At 42.1% G+C, this 26456-nt stretch overlaps 1 protein-coding gene across 1 annotated transcript; it reads left to right on the top strand.

Moving 5' to 3' along the window:
• Positions 1-7110: 7110 nt before the first annotated feature.
• On the top strand, positions 7111-13926 carry smg8 (SMG8 nonsense mediated mRNA decay factor). Its single transcript, XM_047378304.1, has 5 exons — positions 7111-7791; positions 8925-9822; positions 9974-10119; positions 12042-12920; positions 13166-13926. The coding sequence occupies exons 1-5, from the start codon at positions 7156-7158 to the stop codon at positions 13376-13378; spliced, it is 2772 nt and encodes a 923-aa protein (XP_047234260.1). The 5' UTR covers positions 7111-7155; the 3' UTR covers positions 13379-13926.
• The last annotated feature ends 12530 nt before the right edge of the window (positions 13927-26456 follow it).

The raw sequence follows: 26456 nt of genomic DNA, 5'->3' as shown, positions 1-26456 counted from the left end.
GCCCCACAGCACCATACTACCACCACCAGGTTTGACTGTTGTTCCTTTTCTGAAATGTTGTTAGTTTCATGCCAGATTTAACTGGACACACACCTTCCAAAAAGTTCCACTTCTGTCTCGTCAGTCAAGTGTTGCAGATCTTGAAGATGTTTTTTATGGCAAATGTGAGATGAGCCTTTGTGTTCTTTTTGCTTAGTAGTGGTTTTGGCCTTTGAACTCTGCTATCGAAGCTACTTTTGTCCAGCCTCTTTCTCATTGTTCAATCATGAAACTGAACTTTATTAAGCAGCCCTTTAGATGTTGTTCTGGGTTCTTTTGTGACCTCCTGGGTGAGTTGTTAATGTGCTTCTAGGGTAATTCTGGTTAGTTTGCTGCTCCTGAGAAGGTTCACTATTAATTCATGTTTTCTCATTAGTGAATAATGTGTATCACTGTGGTTCGCTGGAGTCCCAAAAGCTTAGAAATAGCTTTGTAACCCTTCCCAGGCTGATAGATGTCAGTGACTTTGCTTCCCATCTGCTTGAGCCTACTTCGTGCTGTCAGCGGTGCTGCTTAATTCATTTAAATTCCTAATGTGAGGTAAAAATTAAGCCTGGGTGTGGTAAAAGAAAATCAAAGTCTATTAAGGATTTAACAAGTGGAAAAATTACATTTTTCATATAGGGCCAAATTGTTTTCCCCTAATGAACAAAAACATCATTTGAAAACTGCTGTTTGTATTTACTTTAGTTAGCTCTGTCTTATAATTACATTTGTTGGACAGTCTTAAACCTTTAAGTGTGATAATAAAGTAAACAAAAGGAATCTGTTAAGGGGGCAAATACTTTTTCACAGCACTGGAATTTCAGTAAGAGAAAACACCTGTAGCACAGAAGAGACTCTGTGTCCTTTCCAGGACAACTATTCTGCCGCTGACACAAATGTTCCCTCTTCGTGTCCTGGATAAAGGACTCTCCAGAGAGAGAGATTGCTCCAGTGCAATAATTTTCCCCTTTATAAGTTTATCCCAGAAAAGTCCAGCGGCATCAAGGTCACCTGCATGCTAGCCACTAAATGAGTTCATCTCGGATGTTCAGTAAGCAATAAACAGTTTGAAGATTTGCTCTCTGGTTTCTGACATGCAAAATCAAGGGCAGTAAAGGAGTCTAAACAAGGTTTGTCTTCAGGTGACTGCAAGACTGCAGCACTGACAGTGGTGCATATTTAGCGAAAACTAGGTGTTTAAATGAGGAAGGAGGTAGGTGTACTTCTTCAGGAAGGTAAATGTCAACTGAAATTTATTCATTAGTACATTTAAAAAAACAGAAAACAGTTGTCCAAAGTGCTCGCCATGTAAAGGTTTTAAATGCCAAGGAATAAAAAAACATTTCAAACAGGTATTGAAGTTTAATGAGGTTCTTGGTATGAAAGGACAGGTTGTTCCAAAGCTGCCTCCCAAGCAGCGGGTTTGCATGTAGATGGTATTATAATGGTGGTAATGAAGACTTGGATTACCCTTTTCCTGTAATGCTGATTTTGGTTTGTCACTCAGTCATTTTCTACCATTTATTCCATAGGGGGTCACAGGGGAGCTGGTGCCCATCTCCAGCAGTCTATGGGCAAAAGGCAGGGTACACCCTGGACAGGTCACCAGACAACACACAAACAACCATGTACACACTCATACACCTAAGGGCAATTTAGAGACCAATTAACCTAACAGGCATGTCTTTGGACTGTGGGAGGAAGCAGGAGTACCCAGTGAGAACCCACACATGCACGGGGAGAACATGCAAATTCCATGTAGAAAGACCCCTGGCCGGGAATCAAACCCAGGACCTTCTTACTGCAAGGCAACATTGCTACCAACGGTGCCACCATGCAGCGGTGCAGAAATCCTGTTTTTTTTATCTACTTTCCCTCTGGCAAACTTTAATCTGGCTTTCATGATTTTGTTAGAGAGCATAGGTTTCTTTCTTGCACACCTCCCAGAAAAACTTAAACATGTACAGACTGATTGTACAGGCTTGCACCTTTAAATCAGGAGTAAAAAGAGCCTGTTGTAGGTCCCATGATGATGTTTTAGGCACTTCTTTTAGCATCTTGCAGTTTGGTTTCTGGATTAACTTGCTTTGACAGCCACACCTGGACAGTTGTTGTGTATGTCCACTTGTAGAATTTTCCAGACAGTGGAAGGACAGATTTAAAATTTAAAATTTTGAGTCTTCTTTAAATCCCTTACAAGACTCATAAGTTGCAACAATCTTCTTCTTGAAGGTCTCGGGTTGCTCCTTTAATGTCACTATGGTGTCCACTCTCAGTTGAACAGTCAGGAACACAACAACATATGTGTCTGACGTCGAAAAGGACAAAAATCCTATTAAAATGATGTTCTCATCATGTGTATCTGACGTACAGACATTCACACAGATGTACATTTATGTACATATATACATCTGTGTGGGAATAATTGTGGGTGTGTGATCATTTATGCCTCACCAGAAATGGCATTTTTTGCATTTAACATCAAAAATTTAAAAGTTTAAATACAAAAAAACTTAAATATGATACTGTGTGGATGGTCTTATGTGTGAAACAAACAAACAAACAAAAAAACATAATTGTCATTCTCTGTACTAAAGGGTCTAGATCTTGTAGTGTATGGTCCTTGTGTGACTGGCTACATTAAAAAAAACTATAAAATCTATAAAAACTTGTCAAGTTTTTAGTGTTGCTAAAATTTGCATTTAATATCTATATATCAAAATATGTTAGGAAAAACACATGCTTTCAAAGGGTGTTCTAATTTTTTATAATCATAACTTTAATACCTTTCTGCTTCCGCCTCTCTTCCTGCTCAGACGCTTTTCTCCTAAGCTCCCTGCTTGCTTGCATTCTTTTACTCCTAACTTTTTATCTCTTAACCAAAATTATGGAAATATTGGAGTAAAACTACTTCTTACTAGCAACGCCCAATGATTATTATTATTATCTTCTTTTTTCTAAAAGATTTCAATGTGGTGACTGTGGCTCAGTAGGAAGAGTAGTTATCTTGCAATCTGAAGGTTGTGGGTTCGATTCCAGTTTCCTCCTGCTGTTTGTCAATGTGCCACTGGGCAAGGCACTTAACCTCAAGTTGCCTACCGATCTGCGTATTGGGTGAATGTGGCTCTAGTAAAGTGCTTTGAGCGGTCTGTATGACTGGAAAGGTGCTATTTAAGTTCAGTCCATTTACCATGTTTTTATAATCGACCCCGAAAGAATGAAAAGTTGACGGCGCGTGCCCAAAAAAAAATCAAGGTGGACGACTCAGCAATTAAATAAATTAGAATGGCCAGAATTACAAAAAAATGCCACCATTTCCCCTGGGAAAAGGAGACTTCGACAGCGAGCTGCTGTCACAACAACTGATAGGAGTGAGACAGCTGGAAATAATGGATTTCCCCTCCAAAACAGATTTGCCCAACTACTGAATGAAAACCAGGAAAACTATCCATCTTCTGAGATCAATAAAATGTTTGAGAACAACCTTCATTCTAAACAGTCTTCTCCTAAGCTGCCAGAGAAAAAGTACCCCACCGGATCAAGAACCCTAATAGTGGGCAACACAGCTGTAAAAACTTCTGCAACAAGAAAAACACAGAGGTTATGATTGATACCAGTAACGTGGTGTCTGATATCTCTTCAATATTTTTTGGGAAAAAAGACACCTCTTCAAGCAAGATGGTTTCTGTTTGAACAAGCCAGGAGCCAGACGTCTCACATCTAATCTCTTCTATTCAGTAAATAATCCGCCAGCAGCTTCGACCTTCAGAAGAGAACATGGAGTATCAACAACAATGATAACGCTGCCTCCAACAGCTCCAGCAGAGACAACGGGCCAGTTGGCTGAGAAAGAGAGGTCATCACAAAAGGTCTCCCCGTCGAAATCCACAGGATAAGTGTACCCCCCACCGATATTCCCCCCTCCCCCCAGACTCCGACCCAGACCGCACAGAACTCTCCCATCTCCCCACTGAGCCCGCTTTTTGCTTTACTGGATTCTGATAACATGAAAGGAGCTCTTAAAATCAGGACCCAAATGGCGCTGACATCTTCTCCATTCAACACCCCCCGTGGCCGAGGCTCTGCTACTAAACCAACATCTTCCAAATGCCGCAGACCTCCACCACCTCCTAATCTATCTCCTCCTAATCAGGACCTTCAAATCACTTCTCTGTGACTATCAGAAATGAGCATATCCAGGAAAAACGTGGGCCCCTAATTGGAGATAGTTGTAAAATCTCTGTGCTTATATGTGACAGAAAGAACAAAGCCAAAAGGATAAGAGACAGTAATAAACAATCAATGAAAGCCATAAACTGTCAGGTACAACCAGACACAGAGTTGATATCAGCAACTAAGTCATATAAACTGACTTTATTGAACATTAGATCTCTGTCAGGAAAATCATTTTTAATCAATGACTTCATTACTAAGGGTTTAAACATTTCCAAGGTGTCTGTAACTGATGTTGCTCCATCTGACCACTTTTCTGTTATTTTTGAAAGCATCATCTGCAATGACTGAATTAGCCAAAGAGACATGATAAGAAAACACATCTTTAAGGACGGTGCTGCTGAAACCTTTAACCAGATTTACTCTTCTACCTCCACTTTGCCCTGTAACACTGTAGATGAGCTGGTAGATAACTTTCATTCTAAAATCTCAGACATCATTGATTCAATTGCTCCAATTAAAGTGAAAGTCGTTTCTGGGGAAAAAATGTCTCCATGGAGAAGTGCTCCACCAGTCAGAAGTGAAAAACAGGAGTGTTGAAAAGCTGAATGCAGGTGGAGAAAGACTGGACTCCAGGTTCACTATATTATCTATAAAGAGAGACTATACAGATATAACCTACAACTGAAAAATGCAAGGGAATCTTTCTTTTCTGAGATCATCAGTAAAAACATGAACAATGCTGGTGCATTATTTGCCACGGTTGACAGGTTAACAAACCCTCCTGTAACCGTAGCATCTGAACTCCACTCTACCAGGACCTGCAATGAATTTGTTAACTTCTTCACTGAAAAAACCCAAAAGATCAGAGAGGCAGTCAGAACATCCACATCAACTCCTGGACCAAAGTTGTCTCCAACTAGAACTGATTTTGACAAAATTTCCCAATTTCACCAAATAAACTTGAAAAACTAACCTAACCCCAACTAAGCTCTTCTTCCTGCTGTCTCGATCTTTTACCCAGAGCTTTCCTTCAGGAAGCTTTGCCTGTAATAACATCTGATTTAACTCAGATAATAAACACGTCCCTTTTGTCAGATGTTTTCCCCCAGACCCTAAAAACAGCAATTATCAAACCTCTATTGAAAAAGAGCAACTTGGACAAGCTGCTACTACAGAACTACAGGCCTATATCAAACCTCCTCTTCATCAGTAAGATTATTGAAAAAGCTGTGTTTCAGCAGTTAAACAACTTCCTAACAACGACCAACCGCTTCGATGTCTTCCAGTCAGACTTCCTGCTCACCACAGTACAGAGACCGCTCTTGTCCAGGTGTTCAATGACATCCGTATAAATGCAGACTGTGGAAGAACCACAGTGCTGGTATTATTGGACCTTAGTGCAGCATTCGACACTGTTGATCCATTTTATTAGAGCGCCTGGAAAACTGGGTCGGCCTTTCTGGTACAGCACTCAACTGGTTTAAATCCTACTTGAAGAATAGGGACTTTTTTGTGTCAGTAGGTAACTTTACATCAGAGAGCATAAAAATCACATGTGACGTTCCCCAAGGATCCATCTTAGGGCCCCTCCTATTCAATATCTACATGCTCCCGCTAACTCTTTAATAAACAACAACATAAGTTATCATAACTATGCAGACGACACACAGCTATACGTTACGATGTCACCAGGTGACCATGAACCCATTCAAGCGCTGGGAAAATGCTTAGAACAAATCAATGCTTGGATGGGCCTAAATGTTCTTCAGCTGAATCAAAACAAAACTTGAAGTAATAATCTTTGGACCAAAGGAAGAGCGTTTAAAAGTTAGCACACAGCTTCAGTTAATACAGCTAGAAACCACCAGTCAGGCTAGAAACCTGGGTGTAGTGATGGATTCAGACCTGAACCTTTAGAGGAACATAAAGACAGTAACAAGGTTGACCTTCTATCACCTAAAGAACATCTCCAGGATTAAAGGACTAATGTCTCAGCAGGACCTTGAAAAACTAATTCATGCGTTTATCTTTAGTAGAATTGATTACTGCAACGGTGTCTTCACAGGTCTGCCTAAAAAGTGGATCAGACAGCTGCAGTTGATCCAGAACGCTGCTGCCTGCGTCCTCACTAGAACTAAGAAAGTGCAGCACATCAGCCCGGTTCTAAAGTTCCTACACTGGCTCTCTGTAGCTCAGAGAATAGACTTTAAAATACTTCTGTTAGACTATAAATCACTGAATGGCTTAGCACCAAAATACATTACAGACTTGTTGTCAGTGGATCAACCACCCAGACCTCTCAGGTCTTCTGGCTCAAATCTACTCTGCAGAACCAGAACCAGAACCAAACATGGAGAAGCAGCTTTTAGTTCTTATGCTCCACTAATCTGGAATAAACTCCCAAAAAACTGTGAAAGCGCTGAAACCCTAAAATGCTTTAAATCAAGATTAAAAACCTATTTGTTTAGAGTGGCCTTTGACTGGGCCATCTAAACATTATTAGTTATGTTTTCAGTCCAATTTTCCTTTCATTTTCTTATCCATCATTCTATTCTATTCTATTTATTTTTTTATTTATTTTTATGATCTTTTTTGTTTGATTTTCTGTATCATTGTAATGTTTTTCCTTATGTACAGCGCCTTGATGCCTTGTTGCTGAAAACGCTATATAAATAAACTTGATTTGACTTTCAGAAATAGAAGTGTTGGCTCTATTGGGTCTATTCTACACCTTATGAAGGAAGACTTTTTATCATATGATGAAATTATTCTATTTAAGGAAGTGCTAAATCGTTGCAACAATACAAAAGCCCAGTTCTTGTGCGCCTTGTCATATGTTATATCTGATTTTTAATAAAGATTTGATATAAAAGGAAGTGTAGGCTTTACCCGGTCGTTTTAGTGCGTGGAACCGGAAATGTGCAGGGAAACAGTTCCGTTTCTGTTTTCATTCCCATGTTTTCCACCAAACAGGAAACGAACATGGCTCCTCATGTGAACCTCGGGGCTCTGCTTCAGCAGGAGTTCCAGGAGGACGTTGCGCACCGGGAGGACGGACTGTGTGTTGTTGGTATCTTCGGTAAAAGCAGCACACAGACTGGACCTCTGAAAGGGTCTCTCATCAACACGCTGGCGGACAAACACATCTTCTCTCTGTTCGGTGAGTCGGAGGAGGGCGACTCGGCAGACAGCCACATCGAGGCTTTCTACGACCAGGAGAACCGGGTCCTGTACCTGCTGCTGTCCTCTGTCTGCGACAGCCGGCAGCTGCTGCGGGCCTGCCGGTCCCTGAGCGCCGGGATCAGCCATTCTGACGCCCACGACTTCTGGAAGGGCCTGGACCGACAGCACTGCCTGCACCTGCTCTACATGTTCTCCGTGTGCCACGTCCTGCTGCTGGTCCAGCCCAGCCAGACTTTCGATGTGACCCACGATAGGCTCTTCAGGGCCCTGGACGCCCTCCGGCAGAAGGCCCTGCCGCTGATCCGGGCTGCCATCAAAGACTGCCCCGTGTCCAAGGAGTGGAAGCTGAACTGCAGACCCTGTCCTCCGCGGCTGCTGTTTGTCTTCCAGATGACCGCAACTCTGAAGGTCCGTATAAGATTCCCTCTCTTGACATCTACAGTATGGTGCAACGGGTTCAAACCACCCCTGATGTGTCCTGCAAGGTGTTTCATTTTCTTGAAATATTTTTTATTGGGTTAAAAGGTTCTCAGATTTTCTAAAAGTCTTCAAAGTTTTTCTTTGGACGAGGTTCCTAAACAGTCTGGGAAAGTAAGGAATGTCTGGATAAATTTAGAAAAAGAGAGCAGTATGAAAATTCAATAAAATGTTATTCTCTGTCCTCTTGTTTAAAAGTTAAGACCATCCATCTACTAGCCCGTCCCTCATCCATCCATCAATCTTCCTTCCATCTGTGGTTTTTACAGGTTCCATTATCCACAGTGAACTTGGAATTCTGGGAAATTAGGGATTTTGACTTTGATGATGTGATGGACCTCATTCTCCTTATTGTCAGGCAGAGAAAACCGTTCAACAGATAAGCAGCATCCAAAAGTTATCACTGTACAAAGACAATCCCAAACAGGAACAGGTAATCAGACTTATACTGAGTGGAAGTAGGGCATAAATAGAAAATTATATACAATTAATTAGATTACATTTGAAATTTCTGCATTTCTGTTAGCGTTTGTCTCTCTAAAAGGATTAAAGATTTATGTACGAAGAGAAATGAACCGATACACAAAGATTAACATGGATACCAAATAAAGGCAGGGATGAAATGGCAACCCTTGCGTATCAACTGCAAAAGAAGCAAATTAGCTAAAAGATCAGAATACAAATATTTGGCAGGTACTTTGGTTTCTCAAGTTACATTTGCAGCCAGCATTAGGAAACTGGGGCTTTCAAAATAAAAGCTTGACTCTGGTTTATTTTTTGATCCATGTAAAGGTGTAGCAGTAAAACATCTGCCAATTATAAAGCAGTCTGGAGCTATAATGAGCAGCCATCAACAGTAAGAAGAGGCTCTGGGACCTGGGTCATTATGCAGAGCCATGGGGTCCACTTTTACTGTACTGTAAAGTTCACCTCTTCACCAGGCTTTTGAGCTCCAATGTGAGCCAGGTTACAACCTGCAAGAAGGTAACAGCACAGGCTTTACAAACAGAAAAACCTGACAGGTTCTTATTTAAATGGCTCCTCTTCGCTTTGTTGTTCCAAAGGTCTCTGGGAACGGCTCGGACTCTGGAGGAAACCCCGATAAACCCAAAAAGCACTCTCCGAGGAGGCGCCTGCAGCACGCTCTGGAGGACCAGATTTACCGGATCTTCCGTAAAAGTCGAGTCCTGACCAACCAAAGTAGTAACTGTCTATTCACGGTGCCCGCCAACCAGGCGTTCGTCTACGTGATACCGGCAGCAGATAAGGACCCGGTGGGCACTTTGCTCGGCCAACTGCGGTCCAACTGCATCTTGTCCGAGCAGGACACCACCCCGGTGCTGTCCGGGCCCAGGAGGTACCAGCAGATGCGCCGATCAGCTCGGCAGCCCAGCGGAGAGTCGACCAGCATGTTGATGGGCAGTCAGCTGGTGGACTGCAGCCTGAAGGAGTTCCTCTGGCAGCACGTGGAGCTGGTTCTGACAAAGAAGGGCTTCGACGACAGCGTCGGCCGCAACCCCCAACCTTCTCACTTTGAGCTGCCGACCTACACCAAGTGGGTCCAGGTGGCTTCCAGACTCTATCAAGTCCTGATTACCAACACGGACGAGGAGATAGCAGAGCTGGCCACCAAAGTGCAGAGTCAGGTGAAGGTTCTGGATGGCTTTCTCGACGCCGATGCAAAGTTTTCAGAGAACAGGTGCCAGAAAGCTCTGCCGCTGGCGCACAGCGCGTACCAGTCCAACCTCCCCCACAACTACACCACCACGGTGCACAAAAACCAGCTGGCACAGGCCCTGCGGGTGTACAGCCAGCACGCCCGCGGGGTGGCTTTCCAGCGCTACGCCCTGCAGCTTCACGAGGACTGCTATAAGTTCTGGACCAATGGCCACCAGCTGTGTGAGGAGCGAAGTCTGACGGACCAACACTGTGTGCACAAGTTCCACCTCCTCCCTCAGCCAGGTCAGAAACTGTTCTTAGAAAATCTTTACTGACTCAGAGGAAGTATATTTTCAGTATCTCCAAGCCGATAAAACTCAAACTGCTGCAGATAATAGGTTAATCACATGTTCATTGATTTATTTCCAATCAGATCATTCTGTAATTGCTGCAGGTGAGACGCCGGACATGGACCACAACCCGCCCATCATGAATCACAACAGCAGGGGGCGCTCCACCAGCTCCTGTAACTGTGGCAGGAAGCAGGCTCCTCGTGAAGATCCATTTGACATCCAGGCTGCCAATTATGACTTCTACCAGGTCAGAATCTACGCTCCAAGCTTTATTCTGACAGTCATAGAGCTTCATTTTAAAAATAACAAGGATTGGGATTTCATTTTGGCATGTATAGGAGGATGGAGTCATGTTTCTAACATGTTTATAGAACTTGGCAACAAATACACACACTTACTACTATTTCTTTTAAGATTATGATAGTGAACTTTTGGGCTGAAATCAGGGGGGTAAAATAAATGTCTCTTTATACACAGCTCAAAAAATAAAGGGAAGACTCAAATAACACATCCTAGATCTGAATGAATGAAATATTCTCATTGAATACTTTGTTCTGTACAAAGTTGAATGTTCTGACAACAAAATCATACAAAAATCATCAATAGAAATCAAATTTATGAACCAATGGAGGCTGATCCAACTTTGATGTAATGTCCTTAAAACAAGTCAAAATGAGGCTCAGTATTGTGTGTGACCTCCACGTGTCTGTATGACCTCCCTACAACACCTGGAGATGCTCCTGATGAGACAGCGGATGGTCTCCTGAGGGATCTCCACCCAGACCTGGACTAAAGCATCCACCAACTCCTGGACAGTCTGTGGAGCAACGTGACGTTGGTGGATGGAGCGAGACATGATGTCCCAGATGTGCTCAATCAGATTCAGGTCTGGGGAACGGGCGGGCCAGTCCATAGCTTCAATGTCTTCATCTTGCAGGAACTGCTGACACACTCCAGCCACATGAGGTCTAGCATTGTCCTGCATTAGGAGGAACCCAGGACCAACCGCACCAGCATATGGTCTCACAAGGGGTCTGAGGATCTCATCTCGGTACCTAATGACAGTCAGGCTACCTCTGGTGAGCACATGGAGAGAAATGCCACCCCACACCATTACTGACCCACTGCCAAACCAGTCATGCTGAAGGATGATGCAGGCAGCAGATCTCTCTCCACGGTGTCTCCAGACTCTGTCACGTCTGTCACATGTGCTCAGTGTGAATCTGCTTTCATCTCTGAAGATCACAGGGCACCAGTGGTGAATTTGCCAATCCTGGTGTTCTCTGGTAAATGCCAAGCGTCCTGCACGGTGTTGGGCTGTGAGCACAACCCTCATTTGTGGACGTCGGGCCCTCATACCATCCTCATGGAGTTGGTTTCTAACCGTTTGTGCAGACACATGCACATTTGTGGCCTGCTGGAGGTCATTCTGCAGGGCTCTGGCAGTGCTCCTCCTGTTCCTCCTTGCACAAAGGTGGAGGTAGCGGTCCTGCTGCTGGGTTGTTGTCCTCCTACGGCCTCCTCCACATCTCCTGGTGTACTGGCCTGTCTCCTGGTAGCGCCTCCAGGTTCTGGACACTACGCTGACAGACACAGCAAACCTTCTTGCCACAGCTGGCATTGATGTGCCATCCTGGATGAGCTGCACCACCTGAGCCACTTGTGTGGGTTGTAGAGTCCGTCTCATGCTACCACGAGTGTGAAAGCACCACCAACATTCAAAAGTGACCAAAACATCAGCCAGAAAGCATCGGTACTGAGAAGTGGTCTGTGGTCCCCACCTGCAGAACCACTCCTTTATTGAGTGTCTTGAAAATCACCAAAGATTTCCTCCTGTTGTCTTTTTCATTTGAACAACAAGATGTGAAATTAATTGTTAATCAGTGTTGCTTCCTAAGTGGACAGTTTGATTTAACAGAAGTTTGATTTATTTGGAGTTATATTGTGTTGTTTAAGTGTTACTTTTATTTTTTGGAGCTGTGTATGTTCCTGAAGAACAACTCATGTTTCTGTAGCTTCTAAAATCAAAGCAGTCTCGAAGAGTCAGGAATTTTATGGAAGCATTTTACAGCTCTGAGTAATTATGGAAAATGTTTTCCAGACTGTTTTTTATATCCCATTATCAAAAAGTTTCCTCCATCCTTTGTGTTTCTTTGTTCTCATGCATAGATCCTGGAGGAGAAATGTTGTGGGAAGCTGGAGAGAATCGCCTTGCCTGTCTTCCAGCCCAGCACTCCAGACCCAGCGCCGGCCTCAGACCAGGTTCAGCGACTCCCCTCTGAGGGGTCGGGCGACGCAGAGAAGCTGAAGGAGCCGAGCACCGCTCAGAGTCACACACCTGGAGACACCAGCCTCAGCCTGGCTCTCAGTCTGGGCCAGTCCACAGATAGCCTGGGGCCCTACGGGGACGGAGACGGGGCCGAAAACCAAGTCCAACCAAAGAGGCCAAGCCTCATTGACCGTCAGCCCTCCACGGTGGAGTATCTCCCTGGTATGACGCACTCTGCCTGTCCTAAAGGCCTCCTCCCAAAGTTCTCAAGCTGGTCCCTGCTGAAACTGGGCTCAGCAAAGTCCTACAACTGCCATACTGGCTTGGAGCAGCCAAGCTTTCTCCCGGGTTCTTCGTTCCTCCTGCCGTGGGACTTGGTAATCCGTTCTCGATCGGAGGAGGACGCAGGACTCATGGAGCCATTGGATGGAGGCTCGTCGTCTTGGCCGGCCCCCAACAAGAGCCTGGTGGGTAAGCGGGGAAGCGCCGGAGGCCTCGGCAGGGGTCGCAGGAGGGACGACATGGCTCGGGTGTTCGTGGGGTTTGAGTATGAAGACAGCAGGGGGAGACGCTTCATTAGCAGTGGGCCTGATAAAATAGTGAAGGCCCTGGGGCCAGGGGGTGCCAAAGATCCCGCCACCAGAGTGCTGAACACCGACATGCCACTGTACGTCCCGTCTCCATCCCAGGGTCGAGGCCTGAAGCCGCACTTCGCTCAACTGGCTCGTCTTTTCATCGTCGTGCCTGATGCTCCGCTGGAGATAACCCTCAACCCCCAGGTAAACAGCTCCAACTCATCTGTCATCGTACGGGAAGCCAGCAGGGCCACTTTTTTGTTTTCCTTCTATTTTAACACAGATATGATTAAAATTGATGCCACTGAAGTACTTTTCTAGAGGTCTTTAGTAAGACACGATTGAAAGGGGCCATTTCTCTAAGTTCCATTTAAAACGTGGCTTTATTAACATTGAACCTCTTTTTATGAACCTTTTCAACAACGTGCTCATTATTTCGCTGTTTCCAGGTACAGCCCGGTCCTCCTCCTTGCCCGATCTTCCACCCAGAGCAGACGGAGGTGGTGTTGCCGCCTGATGGGTTCTGGGTGCTGCGGTTTCCTTATTCCTACGCCACAGAGCGTGGCCCCTGTTTCCCCCCTAAAGAGAACCAACCCCTCAGCAACTACAAGGTGCTGCGTGGCATCCTGAGGGCCACCACGGCCAACCCCGTGCCACAGTGATCTGCTGCTCTGTTAACAGTCAAGCACACAGAAACTTCTCCTTTTCATTTTTAGATGGATTAAAGCATCATAATTTCTGTGTATACCACCAAGATGAAAGATGGGACTTTAAAATGCTCTGTTGAACCATCATGGCCAATGCTCCTGGGACTTTAAATACTTGTCTTTTTTCTGTAGTCATTTAAAAAACACTGCATTTTCTTCAATCAATGGGAAATCTTATGTGAGACGTTAGAATAAAGCAAATAATAGTAGACAGTAGGGGGCGTTGTGGGTGCATGTTGTTCAATCAGGGATTCCTGTTGATACTTTCACTGGCTCACTAACTGCTGTAGGCTTCAGATTATTCAAAACTTGGACTGAATTTAATATAAACACTTAAATCACTGTCGATGTATTTAAAAGTGTTTTTATTTTCCTTTCTGTATGTTTAAAGCAAAGCCAACCAACTTTCTGCAGCAGGGCCGATTTTTCAGTTTGTATACATTAATTACTGGAGTACATTATGTTCTTCTTTCTGTAAATAAATACACAAGTTTTAATTATCAGTTGGAGGTGTATTTTTTTCAGTGACAATTTAAATGTTGAACTCCTCTCAATTCTACAAGAGAGAGGAGAAGAAGAGATGGTCTGTTTGGTGCTGTTAATTACATGTTTTGTCCAGTAGATGGAGCCACATATTTAGACCTCCAAGCAAGGCTTTGGTGTTTTCAGTTCTCCAAAGCAGTGGTCCCCAACCCTGATCTGAGTCCAATATCCTGCAACATCTGATTCAGATGATGCCTCCTCAGCATGCGGTCAAGTTCTGCAGAAACCAGTCAAACATGCATGAAGTTGTGCCCTGGGGATCAATGCCTTTTCATGGCAGTTATATCTAGGCCCTAATATGTGGTGTGCTGAGCACAAACATCAGAGAAATAATAAAACATAGCAGCTGGCATGGTGGCAAAATGTCTAAAGCCCAACACTGTCTTCAAAAACTGTTTGAGTCAACACAGCTCTAGTGCTTTCCAAAGTCAATAGTACCAGCTTGAAGACTGATGAGGGAGATTTATAAAATGGTAAATTGAGTGAACTTATTCAATCAGATTCAGCTCTAAAGCTTCTCATGTTATTTAGCATGGACCTTCAATCAGAAACTTGCAGCAAAGCTTTGAACACCGGCCAACAACTCCTTCGAGTCACATTAAAGTTTGGGTGTTAACATTTTTGGTTAAAAGCTAGCATTTGGATAGTACAATTTATTGTCCATCCACCCATCGTCTATAAACCCTTGTCCTTGCAGGGTAACAGGGGGCTGGTACCTATCTCCAGTGGCCTTTGGGTGAGAGGCGAGGTTCACCCTTAACAGGTCGCCATTCCATCACAGGGCAACAAAGAGACACACAACCAAGCCTAAGGGCAATTTAGAGAGGCTAATTCACATAACAGTCATGTTTTTGGACTGGTGGAGGAAACCGGAGTGCCCAGAGAGAACCCTTGCATGCATGGGGAAAACAAGCAAGCTCCATGCAGAAAGACCCCTGGCCGAGATCCAAACCCAGGTCCTTCATGCTGCAAGGCAACATTGCTACCAACTGTGCCACCATGCAGTGGTGCAGCTGCATGGACAGGAATTCATGTAACTTTGTAACATGTAAATGTCACAGTGTTACATTTTTAATGTTTAAATTTTCAATTGGATGAAAAGAATTCAGATAGGATTTTGTCATGTGAGAAACGTCCAGACCGTATCACTCGGTGCAATGCAGAAACAATAAAGCACGATTTATTTTCATGTCCAGGTGAATGTTACAGTGCTTAGCTCTCTGGCTTTCCTAAGAAAAGGACATTTCTGGTACAAAGTTAGGCGGCAAAACTGTTGAAAAAGACCAGAAAGTCATTTTTATTGTTATTTAATGGTTTTAGTCTATCCTAACCCATCCAGACCCCTTTGGTCTTCTAAGAAAGGTCTCCAGAAGGTGGTGGAGCCTTGGTTTTGAGAATTTATTATATAGTTATGTAATCAATTATGTTGTTTTTATATTTTCATCTGTCAGACCTTTAATTTGGTCTTAACCTTCTTTCATTTCTGTTTTTAACTTGACTTTAACCGATACTTTAGAGTTCATCATAAATTAAAAGCATTTTTAGGTTTATTTTATGTTCGAATTTTGGTGATTTTTGAATTCAGATATTTTTGAAGTTTTTATTTTCCTCTTTAGTAATGCAACTTTCAGTTTCCATAATATTTTTCATCTATTTCTCTAATAAATATAGTTTTATTTATGTAGTTTCATTGTATTTGGTGGGAGTTTTGTTTTCATTTGCTTTTAACCTTTGTTTAGCACCTTGTGTTACAGTATTCTGTATAAAACTGAATCACACAGAAACAGAACAGAAGCGGTCAAACGTAAATTAGGCACTAATCGCCCAGGAAACGCAGTTTTATGTAGGATATAGAAAGTTGGTGTTGAGGCCTTGCCTTCCCAATGCCAGCAACCTGTTAATTACTGGAGGAACTTTTATCCTCACGGCTGACTGGACTGTCTCGTTCCGGTACCAAAGTAAACTCACCCATCAGTACTCAATGACTGTAGACCTTTTGCCCTGACATCCCACACAATGAAGGTTCTAGAGAGACTCCTGTTGATCCACCTAAGTACGCAAACAATAAACTATCAGGACCTCCTTCAGTTTGCTTATCGCTGTGGAGTTGGAGTTTAAGATCCATCATACACCTGCTTCAACAAACCCACTGTCATCTGGACAAAGCCAGCAGCACTGTGAGGATCATGTTCTTTGATGTCTCCAGAACATTTAATACAATCCAACCTGATTTGCTTTGTCAGAAACTCCAGAAGACTCAGGTGGAGGCCTCAACAATCTCCTGGATCAAAGACTACCTGACAAACAGACCACAGTTTGTGAGACTGAAGGGTTGTGAGTCTAACCAGGTAGTCAGCAGCACAGGAGCTCCACAGGGGACGGTACTCTCACCATTCCTTTTCACTCTGTACACCTCAGACTTCCAGTACAAGACAGACTCCTGTCATCTGCAGAAATACTCGGATGATTCTGCAGTCGTGGGGTGGATCAGAGATGGACAAGAAGCTGAGTACAGGAAGGTGGTGGACCACTTTGTGGCATGGTGTGGAAACAATCATCTCATGTTGAACGTGACTAAAACAAAGGAGATGATTGTAGATTTTTAGAGAAACAGGAATAAGTCAAAAACTATTTCTATCATGGGAGAAGAAGTGGAGGTGGTGGAGGAGTATAAATACCTCGTTGTTCACCTGGACAACAGACTAGAGTGGAGATGCAACTGTGAAGCCGTCTACAAGAAGGGACAGAGCAGACTGTACTTCTTGAGGAAGCTTAGGTCCTTTGGTGTTTGCAGCAAGATGCTGCATATCTTCTATAAGTCTGTTGTGGAAAGTGTGATCTCTTCTACCATCATCTGCTGGGGAAGCAGCATCAGAACCAGGGACTTAAAAAAGCTCAACAAGCTGATAAAAAAGGCTGGTTCTGTTCTGGGAACTCCTCTAGAACCTCTGGAGATCATTGTGGAAAGAAGGATTCTTAATAAAATGAAGAACATTATGGAGAACCCTGAGCATCCTCTTCATGAGACTGTCCTACAACAACAGATTGTCTTCAGTCAGAGGCTTCTTCAGATCTGCTGTAAGACGGAGCGCTACAGGAGATCTACAGGAGACGCTTCTTTGGGGAAACCTGCCTAATATGAGCTACAACAACATTTAATTTCCCTTTGGGATGAAGAAAATATTTTTGAATTGAATTGCGTTAATTACCATCATTAAAACAATAAATGCTGATATCAGAGATTAAACAGTGATGTTTTTGTCATATTCCCATCCAATAAAGGGTTAAGGCTTTGTCTCTGACAGTTAAAGGTACTTTCTGCTTTTCTTTTGACTCACAGATTGTTTGGACCACATACAAATACCTGCAGACAGTTGAAGGTCAGCAGTTGCAGGACAATGTTGCCACAACAGAAGGTGACAGTTAACGACAGAAACACCTGCTGCTTTGTCCTTCAACAGGCTCAACGTTGCAATCTAACATGCACTATTTCCTTTATGTTGTACTAAAGCCTTACTTACATTTACGACTAAACACAAGGAAGATGTATTTCCTGTCTGCCTACTGTCAAAAATGAAGGCCAATAGTGCCGCAAAAATATCTTAAAAAAAAAAAAAGAATCAGCCTTCCTTGCAGATTTCTTCTGTTTTTGCTTTTTTTTTTGTTGTACCTTAATGTTTCAGATCATTGAACAAAATGTATTATCAGACAAAGATAATCTAAGAAAAAGCAGATTACACATGATGAAAATGTAGCTCGCCCTAAGCCTAATAACTGGATGTTCCACTTTTGGGGGCAACGACGGACATGAAGCAAATGTGAAATGGGTTTGTGTATTATTTTTGGTCAACAGTGGTTTCGTCCTTGCAACTCTCCCATGGATGCCATTTTGTCCCAGTCTTTTTCTTATTTTTGAATCATAAACATTAACTGACACAAGTAAAACCTGTAGATGTTGTTCTGAGTTCTTCTGTGACCTCCTGGATGAGTGGTTGGTGTACTCTAGGAGTAATTATTGTAGCCCAGCCACTCCTGGAAGGGTTCACTGTTCCACAAGTTCTCCATTTGTGGATCATGGCTCTCACTGTGCTTTGCTGGAATCCCAAAACCCTAGAAATTGCTTTATAACCACTCCTAGCCTAATAATGTCAGTGACTTTATTTCTAATGTGTTCCTGTATTTCTTTAGATTGGAGCATGATGTTACTTTTGAGCTGTTTTGGCTTACTTCCTGTTGTCAGACTGTGCTGTTTTAGTGGTTTCTTATTTTTGCAGGTCAGGCACTAACAAGGCCCAGATATGGCTAATGAAACTGAACCCAAAAATGTGGTAAATCAAAGTTAATTCATGTTTTAATCAGGGCAGACAAATATTTCTTCATATAGAACCAGATTGGTTTGGATAGCTTTCCTTCCTCAGTAAATGAAATCACCATTTAATATCAGCTTTTTGTGTTTATTCAGGTTCTATTTGTCTGATAATAAAATTTGATTTTAATGATCTGAAGTGTTACAATAATGCATGGTAATTTAACTGGAAATATAAATGTACAAGAAATAATACTGTATCTGTCCAACACACACAAACACACAGAGTACTGAAGTTTTGGCACAAGTGTTATTTCAGACAGAAACGTTTTATAGTGCTGCTTTCAATTTGCCCCAGAAGTCGTAACTTGGATCTAGAAATAACGTTTTTATTATATAACATATTTGAGTTTCAATTCAGAAAATCTGTAGGATTTGTATGGGGGAAATGTACAGCCAAAAATCATCATATCATAATCATCATATTTTCAATTTAAGAGCAGAATTTAATTTTGCTTGTACTCAAACTTAGTGATGCTTTCACTCAGAACTTCTGCTCTCTTTCCATTATATTCTGCCCTCCCTCATTTCTTTGTTTCCTCGCTCATATTTAATGCTTCTTGAACACATATTTTTTCCTCCCGCTTGCCTCCTGCTCTACACCGATAAAAAATGCACTCTAAAACCCTTTCTTCTTCTTGGTATTTTTTGGTGGGTGACATCTAATGTTAAGATGCATTATTCTTTTATTTATATAATCCTGTTACCTTTAAATATCTAATAAATGCTTTATTTATCCTCTCAAACCCCTTTTCACTGCTTGCGGATTTGTTTTGCTCTCTCAGATTGGAGCAAACCGTCGCCTAGCAACCGTTCCAGCCAATAGAATGACAGTGTGCAACTACAAGGTCACAGGCTTAGTTGGGATGCGCTTGTTTTTCCTTCTACTGGGTGTGCTTGTGTGACTGCTGTAGATTGCTACATCTCTTCCAGCGCTGCCCACTGCTAGTAGGGAACCGCAATTAGGCCGAAGAAGAAGAATCAGCAGCAGCTACTTCTTTGGCTTGGAGACATCCATCCATCCATCCCTCGTCTAAACTTCTTGCAGTATCGCAGGCGTGCTGGTGTCTAGCTGATGCTAATTTGCTGTAGCATGACAGCATTAAGCCATCGTTAAAGTGGATTTAAGTATTTTTATTAGGCATTTAATTTTCAGAAGGAGCTGATTATAAACATGAAAACATGTGGACTGTTTACTTTGCAGTAGAGAGTATTTAGCAGTGTACTGTATTTAAAGCCCACTTTACACTTGCTAACTCTAGTGTAGCTTTTTATTGAATTACTGGTGTGTGTAATTCACACAGAGCATTAACCTGTAGTTTTAATAAAGATAATCTGTATTCAGGTTTCTGTCACATGATTGCAGCTGTTGCTGGTTTCTAATCAGATCCTGTCAGATTATGTTCTAACACCACAAACCAGTCAAGAAATTTAATTTCAGCGACGCTGCTGTCTGTATCTGGGCTGCATGGAAACATTTTGTTTAAAAACAAATGTTTTATAGAATAATTAAAGTGTTATTTTTGACTTTTGAGTTAAATGTGCTGAGTGGCAATATAATTCAAGGTAACTGGTTGGCAAATCAGTGTCATATTGTTGAAGAACTTGTCAGATGCATTTAATATGTATCATTTACGTTTGTTAGGAAATTGCAGGAATTCACATTATTTCTTTTTATTATTTTTGGACATACTTTGTCATACGACTCTCATCTGTGATTCTTCAAAGTAAAATGCTGATTCTGTTTGTTGTGTTTTGTCTTTATCTCCAGGCTTGGGTTCCTGAGCTGGACCTTTGTTGGATCCAGCAGCTTTTCTGTTTCTGGTAATGCAGGCTGTCTTTACAGTGTTTATTTGTAAGCAATTTAATGGTTTAATGTTATGTTTTTCACATTCCTGATGATGATGTCAACATGCTGTAAAACAGTTAACCAACCATATCCTGGTCGGCCATACTAGTTGTTGTGGGTTTTATTTAATGTTTTAGCTTTAGACAAGACAGTTTACAAATGAATGTCACATCATATGTCTCCATTTTCTATGTTTGCATTGCTAACATTCAGATATGTTACTGTGCTTATGTTTTGCAGAGAGAAGGTAGAACATTTTTCACTGTTGTTCTTTACGGTGGCCGGGGGGTGCAAAACACTTTTACAAGTACCGAAACAAATTTACATTTCAGAAAACACTTTTACAAGTACCGAAACAAATTTACATTTCAGAAAACACTTTTACAAGTACCGAAACAAATTTACATTTCAGAAAACACTTTTACATTTCAGAAAACAAATTTATATTTCAGAAAACACTTTTACATTTCAGAAAACAAATTTACATTTCAAAAAACACTTTTACATTTCAGAAAACAAATTTACATTTCAGAAAACACTTTTACATTTCAGAAAACAAATTTACATTTCAGAAAACAAATTTACATTTCAGAAAATCAACCGGAAAGGGAATGTACCAACGCTGAGGCTGACCCGGAAGTCAGCCTCAGGGCTGCATCCTTCGAAGGCCGTATTTGTAGGCCGATTACGTTACAGCGCGGCGACGAAGGCTGTCCCAATTCATGAATCATGACTCCCTCAAATGATGCCGACAAATGTGTCCTTATTTTGCCTGATTTGAAGGATGCGTTGTGAGTATCCTTCGCGGCCCATCATTTCCCATCATTCATTGCGGTTCGAAGCGGATTGGTCAAGCAGGGGAAGCCATGGCGGACCATAGCAACAAAAGCTGTGAGTAAATTGTGGAAAATTACACTTTCTGTGACACAAATTAACTTCTACAATGTTTTTAGTGCGGGAATATAACTATGTAGACGTGAAATATCTGCTTGATTTATCTAGACATCGCTTAATTTCAAATGTGCTCCGACGTGTTCGGAGTTTTCCGTTCCCGGCGTAGTAACCGGCTCGCCTCGCCAGCCCTACCGGCGGTGAGGTGAGCTAGCCCGGTAGAGATCTGACCGGACTATCGGCACTAAGCTCCCGCTGGCAGTCATCACAGTGAACGTTTAACACAAGTGATTTCTAACAGTTTATGTTATTATTTTAATTGTTACTGAAAATCGATTTAATATTTCCGGTGATATTAAGGTTAACCAGAATAAATGGACAGTTTTATGTAATCCAACTGTATCGCTGGAGAGTGTGATTGAGAATAAATAAGCTTTACAATATGAATTTTTAATGAAGAAATGTGCTATATGTTTTAAAAGTGTATTTATAATTCAGTTAGCATTATAATTTCTGATTCCAGGTACAATCCAGAGACAATCATGTTCACGTAAAAAAGATGTTTGATTTAACTAGCCAATAAACAAAGAGATAGCAACTTTATGGCTAATGTATGTCGACATTATATATATATATATATATATATAAAACAATAACAACTTTAAATTTTAAGATAGATGGGAATTATAAAGTATTTAATCCCCTCTGGCTGTTCTTAGATAATTATATAATAATGCAGTGTTTTTGGTGTATTAGTATCTTCTTGCTTTGATCACTTAAAATATCCAGAAGTATGCCTTAAAAATAATGTGTTTTTCCATCTCCATTCTTCCCTTTTCTAGACCAGACCCCTTTACTGCAGGATCAACCTGAGTGTCCCAGTCCTGAAACGTTTCTTCAACCAGGAGGACACCAGGCCTGATTTTCAGCTGAGCAGGGAGTCTCTGGCAGTGCTGCTTAATCTTTTGCACCAGGATAGGCAACATGGATGGGGTGCTACTATTGAGACCTTAGTTTTTCTTTTCTTGGTGGCAAGTGGCACATCCTACAGAGTGGTCTGCAGAGTGTTTGGGATGCCTCGCTCTACTGTCCATCGCATCGTCCACAGAGTTACAGAGGAGATGGTGGCTATTCGTCACCAGGTCATCTACCTTCTAAAGACCCCTGAGGACTTAAGGCAGTGTCCCGTGAGTTTGCAGGGCTGGACGCCAGAGTTTTTCTTAAAGCTGTGGGTGCAATTGACGGTTGCCATATCCACTTCAGGTGTCCAAGCAGCCCTGATGGTCAGTGCTACAGGAACAGGACACTCTTCCCTTCCATAATCCTGCAAGCAGTTTCTGAGAGCCATTTTATTGACACGTATGTGGGCTGGCCTGGGTCAGTGCATGACTCTAGGGTTCTCCGCCACAGCCCACTGTACAGTTTATCCTCCTCCAGGGCATTTTATCCTTGCTGATGGAGGGTACCCATGCCTCCAATATCCACTCCCCCTCATCACTCCCTACAAGAGGACAAGACAAGGTGTGGGAGCCCAGCGCTTTAACAGCCATCATTCCAAAAACACGCTCTATAATAGTGCGTGTTTCTGGAATGATGAAAACCAGATTCAGGGCCATCTTCCTGCAAGCGCTGGAGGTGCATGACACCTTTGTACCTCACATAAGTCTTGACCTAGATCCATTTTATATATACATTATACATAATATATACACATATATGCACCCTCTTTTAAATAGTTTTCAGGTCATAACAGCATGCGCCATCCTCCACAACATCTGCCTTGGTGCTGGGGATGTCATGGCCCCAGAGGATGACCCAGAGGAGGCTGTAGAAGAGGATGAGGGTGAGGTTTGGACTGAGGCAGGCAGTGTTGCTCTCTGGCAGGACCAGCTTTCAGCTGAGGTGTCTGCCCTGGAGGAGGTACCACCAGAACATGACTACTGTGTGCAGCCAAGTATAATATTATAGATGTGATTAATGTTTGAGGGGTATAACTAATTGTAATATTTTGTGAGCACCATCTTCTAATTCTGCATTTTTCCGATTACCTCTTAGTGATGTGGCAGCCGTCAATTCAGCCAGCCCTTTAAACCCACTTGATGGACGATGACGTGGACGGCGGAGAGAGGCATCACAAACATCTGCAGACCACCTGTGTGATGCTTCGCTCACCATCCAGAAAGACAGACCAAAGGTCTCAGTTGCAGCGTCCATCCAAGTCTCTGACCTTGTGAAAGATTTAGCCACATCACCAGACTTTCTGTTCAGAAAGACATCTGCCTCTTGGTTCTGTTGAAGAGGTTTTTCCAGGAACCGGTCACTCAGGTTGATCCTGCTGTCTCCATTGTAAATATTTGTACATAGTTTTATTTTATGCCTTTTGTCTTGTAATCTTGATCTGTTTGAATGTTTTCTTCCCTCATTCTGTTTAAAATGCTGTTTGTATTTTTCATAATAAATTCTGTTTATAACTTTAAATGAAGTTGATGTATTGTTAGATCAAATGGAAATAACATTAGTGACAAAAACAATTTTGAAATTTATTAGAACACCTTAAAACTTTAAGAAACAATCTGAACAAAACTTAAAATTTCTTATGTAGCTTATTTTGGTGCCATTCTTTGGAAAACAGTCTGTCCATTCTCTGTGCCCTCATGTCCTCCCTGATCAACTCCATCATCTCTGTCCCTCTTTCTTTTCTGACCTCTTCCTGCTGGCTCACTGTCTTCCTTCTCCATCTGGTTGCCCACCGCTCCGCTTGGCCCTGGAGTGTCCTCAGGGATGGAGGCAATTAGGACAGGAGGTGTTGTGGAAGACCTCTGACCCAACACCTCATCCATAAAGACAAACCAGGTCCAAGTAGCAGCAGTGGGCTTTTCACTGACTCCCTCTCCTGACCCTGGATACTTACAATCCTAAAGTTAGATGGAATAAAAGAAGAGTTGACTAAACAGAGAAACCAACAAGACTTTTAGAAATATTTTTTTATTTGTGTGTGACATGAGAACTTCTGAACAAAATCTAAATTCTTTTTTTTTTTTTCAAATTGTCCCACATTGTTTTGTCCTGCAAAGGGGGTGACCTTCCCCTGTTGGTCCATCTTCTCCAGAATTGTCCTGAACCAAAAGAAGTATGTTAATCACTGGATGGATATTTATGAAAGTTAGAAAGATAGGAGTTATTGAAACTGGACAGAAACTGACTATAAAGAATGTTGTTATTGTACCTCCAAGCCACGATGGCTGAGTTTTTAACTCCAGTAAAAAGGTGGTGGTTCTCACCCCTGAGCTTCATAAACTGACCCGTCTGCTGCTTTGTACCTAAAACAAATATGAAAATACCAAAAAAAAAAACATCTTGCTTAATATCAGAGCAAAAATAAAGCCTTTTTTAATTTCACATTTGTCTTAATTTGAAGAAAATATTCAAAAATATTTCTAAGCAAATGTCTAAAACAAGCTCTTTCAAACTTTTAACTTCTTTACTGAGATTCACTTACATTTGGAGGTTTATTCCTCATCGGGTTTACCTGGAATCAGAAATTATAATGCTAACTGAATTATAAATAAACTTTTAAAACATGTAGCACATTTCTTCATTAAAAATTCATATTGTAAAGCTTATTTATTCTCAATCACACTCTCTAGCGATACAGTTGGATTACATAAAACTGACCATTTATTCTGGTTAACCTTAATATCACCTGAAATGTTAAATCGATTTTCAGTAACAATTAAAATAATAACATAAACTGTTAGAAATCACTTGTGTTAAACGTTCACTGTGATGACTGCCAGCGGGAGCTTAGTACCGATAGTCCGGTCAGATCTCTACCGGGGCTAGCTCACCTCACCGCCGGTAGGGCTGGCGAGGCGAGCCGGTTACTACGCCGGGAACGTAAAACTCCGAATACGTCGGAGCACATTTGAAATTAAGCGATGTCTAGATAAATCAAGCAGATATTTCACGTCTACATAGTTATATTCCTGCACTAAAAACATTGTAGAAGTTAACTTGTGTCACAGAAAGTGTAATTTTCCACAATTTGCTCACAGCTTTTGTTGCTATGGTCCGCCATGGCTTCCCCTGCTTGACCAATCCGCTTCGAACCGCAATGAATGATGGGAAATGATGGGCCGCGAAGGATACTCACAACGCATCCTTCAAATCAGGCAAAATAAGGACACATTTGTCGGCATCATTTGAGGGAGTCATGATTCATGAATTGGGACAGCCTTTGTCGCCGCGCTGTAACGTAATCGGCCTACAAATACGGCCTTCGAAGGATGCAGCCGCTGAGGCTGACTCCCGGGTCAGCCTCAGCGTTGGTACATTCCCTTTCCGGTTGATTTTCTGAAATGTAAATTTGTTTTCTGAAATGTAAATTTGTTTTCTGAAATGTAAATTTGTTTCGGTACTTGTAAAAGTGTTTTGCACCCCCCGGCCACCGTAACTGTTGGCTATGGAAGCCGCCAGCGTCATCTGCGGGGAGCCTGAAACCAAGGGTCTACGGTACCCCAGGGGATGGACCATGCACCAACCTTCGCGGACGACAGATACAGTTCCCGCCCCTTAGCCCTTGTATGAAAATGCATAAACCCAGTACGTCCAAAATCCTTCTCTTTAAATTTTGCCCACCTACATTTGTCAGAACTCCCTGACATTGGTAACAATTGTAAATCGAAAGCTAAAATTTTTCCCAACATGCAGTAGGAAGCACCGGAAGAGGACAAGCTACGGCTGTGACCTCACAGTTGCACACTGTCATTCTATTGGCTGGAACAGTTGCTAGGCAATGGTCTCTCTCCAATCTGAGAGACATGCAGAGAGTAAGTTCGCCGCGAGCAAGAAGGTGTTCAAGAAGCATTAAATCTGAGCAGGAAACAAATAAATGAGGGAGAGCAGAATGTTTTGAGTGCAAGCATTACTAAATTTGAGTATAAGCATAATGAAATCTTGCTATTAAATTGAAAATATGTGCTCTTGATTTTTTGGCAGTAGATTTCCCATAGGATTTGCTAATTGTGCTCAGAGACTAGGCTAACTCCAGTTAGCAATACCAGCTAACAACCTATTTTTCTCCATTTTGTCCACTGAAATACAAAAAGAAAGTTTCCGTTGATAAATGCTGGTCATTATTTTGTCTGTTACTGTTTTATTGAGATAGAACCAGTCAGAAGTGCACATAAAGTTTATTTCTGCGTCTTTCTCTTTGTTTTACATCCACAGCAGCCATATTGGAAAATAATGGGCAAAGTTATTGCTGCTGTCAGACAATGTTTTTCTTTTGGGACTTCTACAGTTATGAAAGAGCTTGTACAATCTTTGGTCCTGTCTCTGCTGACCAATCACATCCAACAGAGGTTTCTCTGAAAGGAAAATTC

Source organism: Girardinichthys multiradiatus, chromosome 11 (genome assembly GCF_021462225.1).
Source record: "Girardinichthys multiradiatus isolate DD_20200921_A chromosome 11, DD_fGirMul_XY1, whole genome shotgun sequence".
Taxonomy (NCBI): Eukaryota; Metazoa; Chordata; class Actinopteri; order Cyprinodontiformes; family Goodeidae; genus Girardinichthys; species Girardinichthys multiradiatus.
The sequence above is the reverse complement of the archived record's forward strand: the minus strand, read 5'-3'. Positions and strand labels throughout refer to the sequence as shown.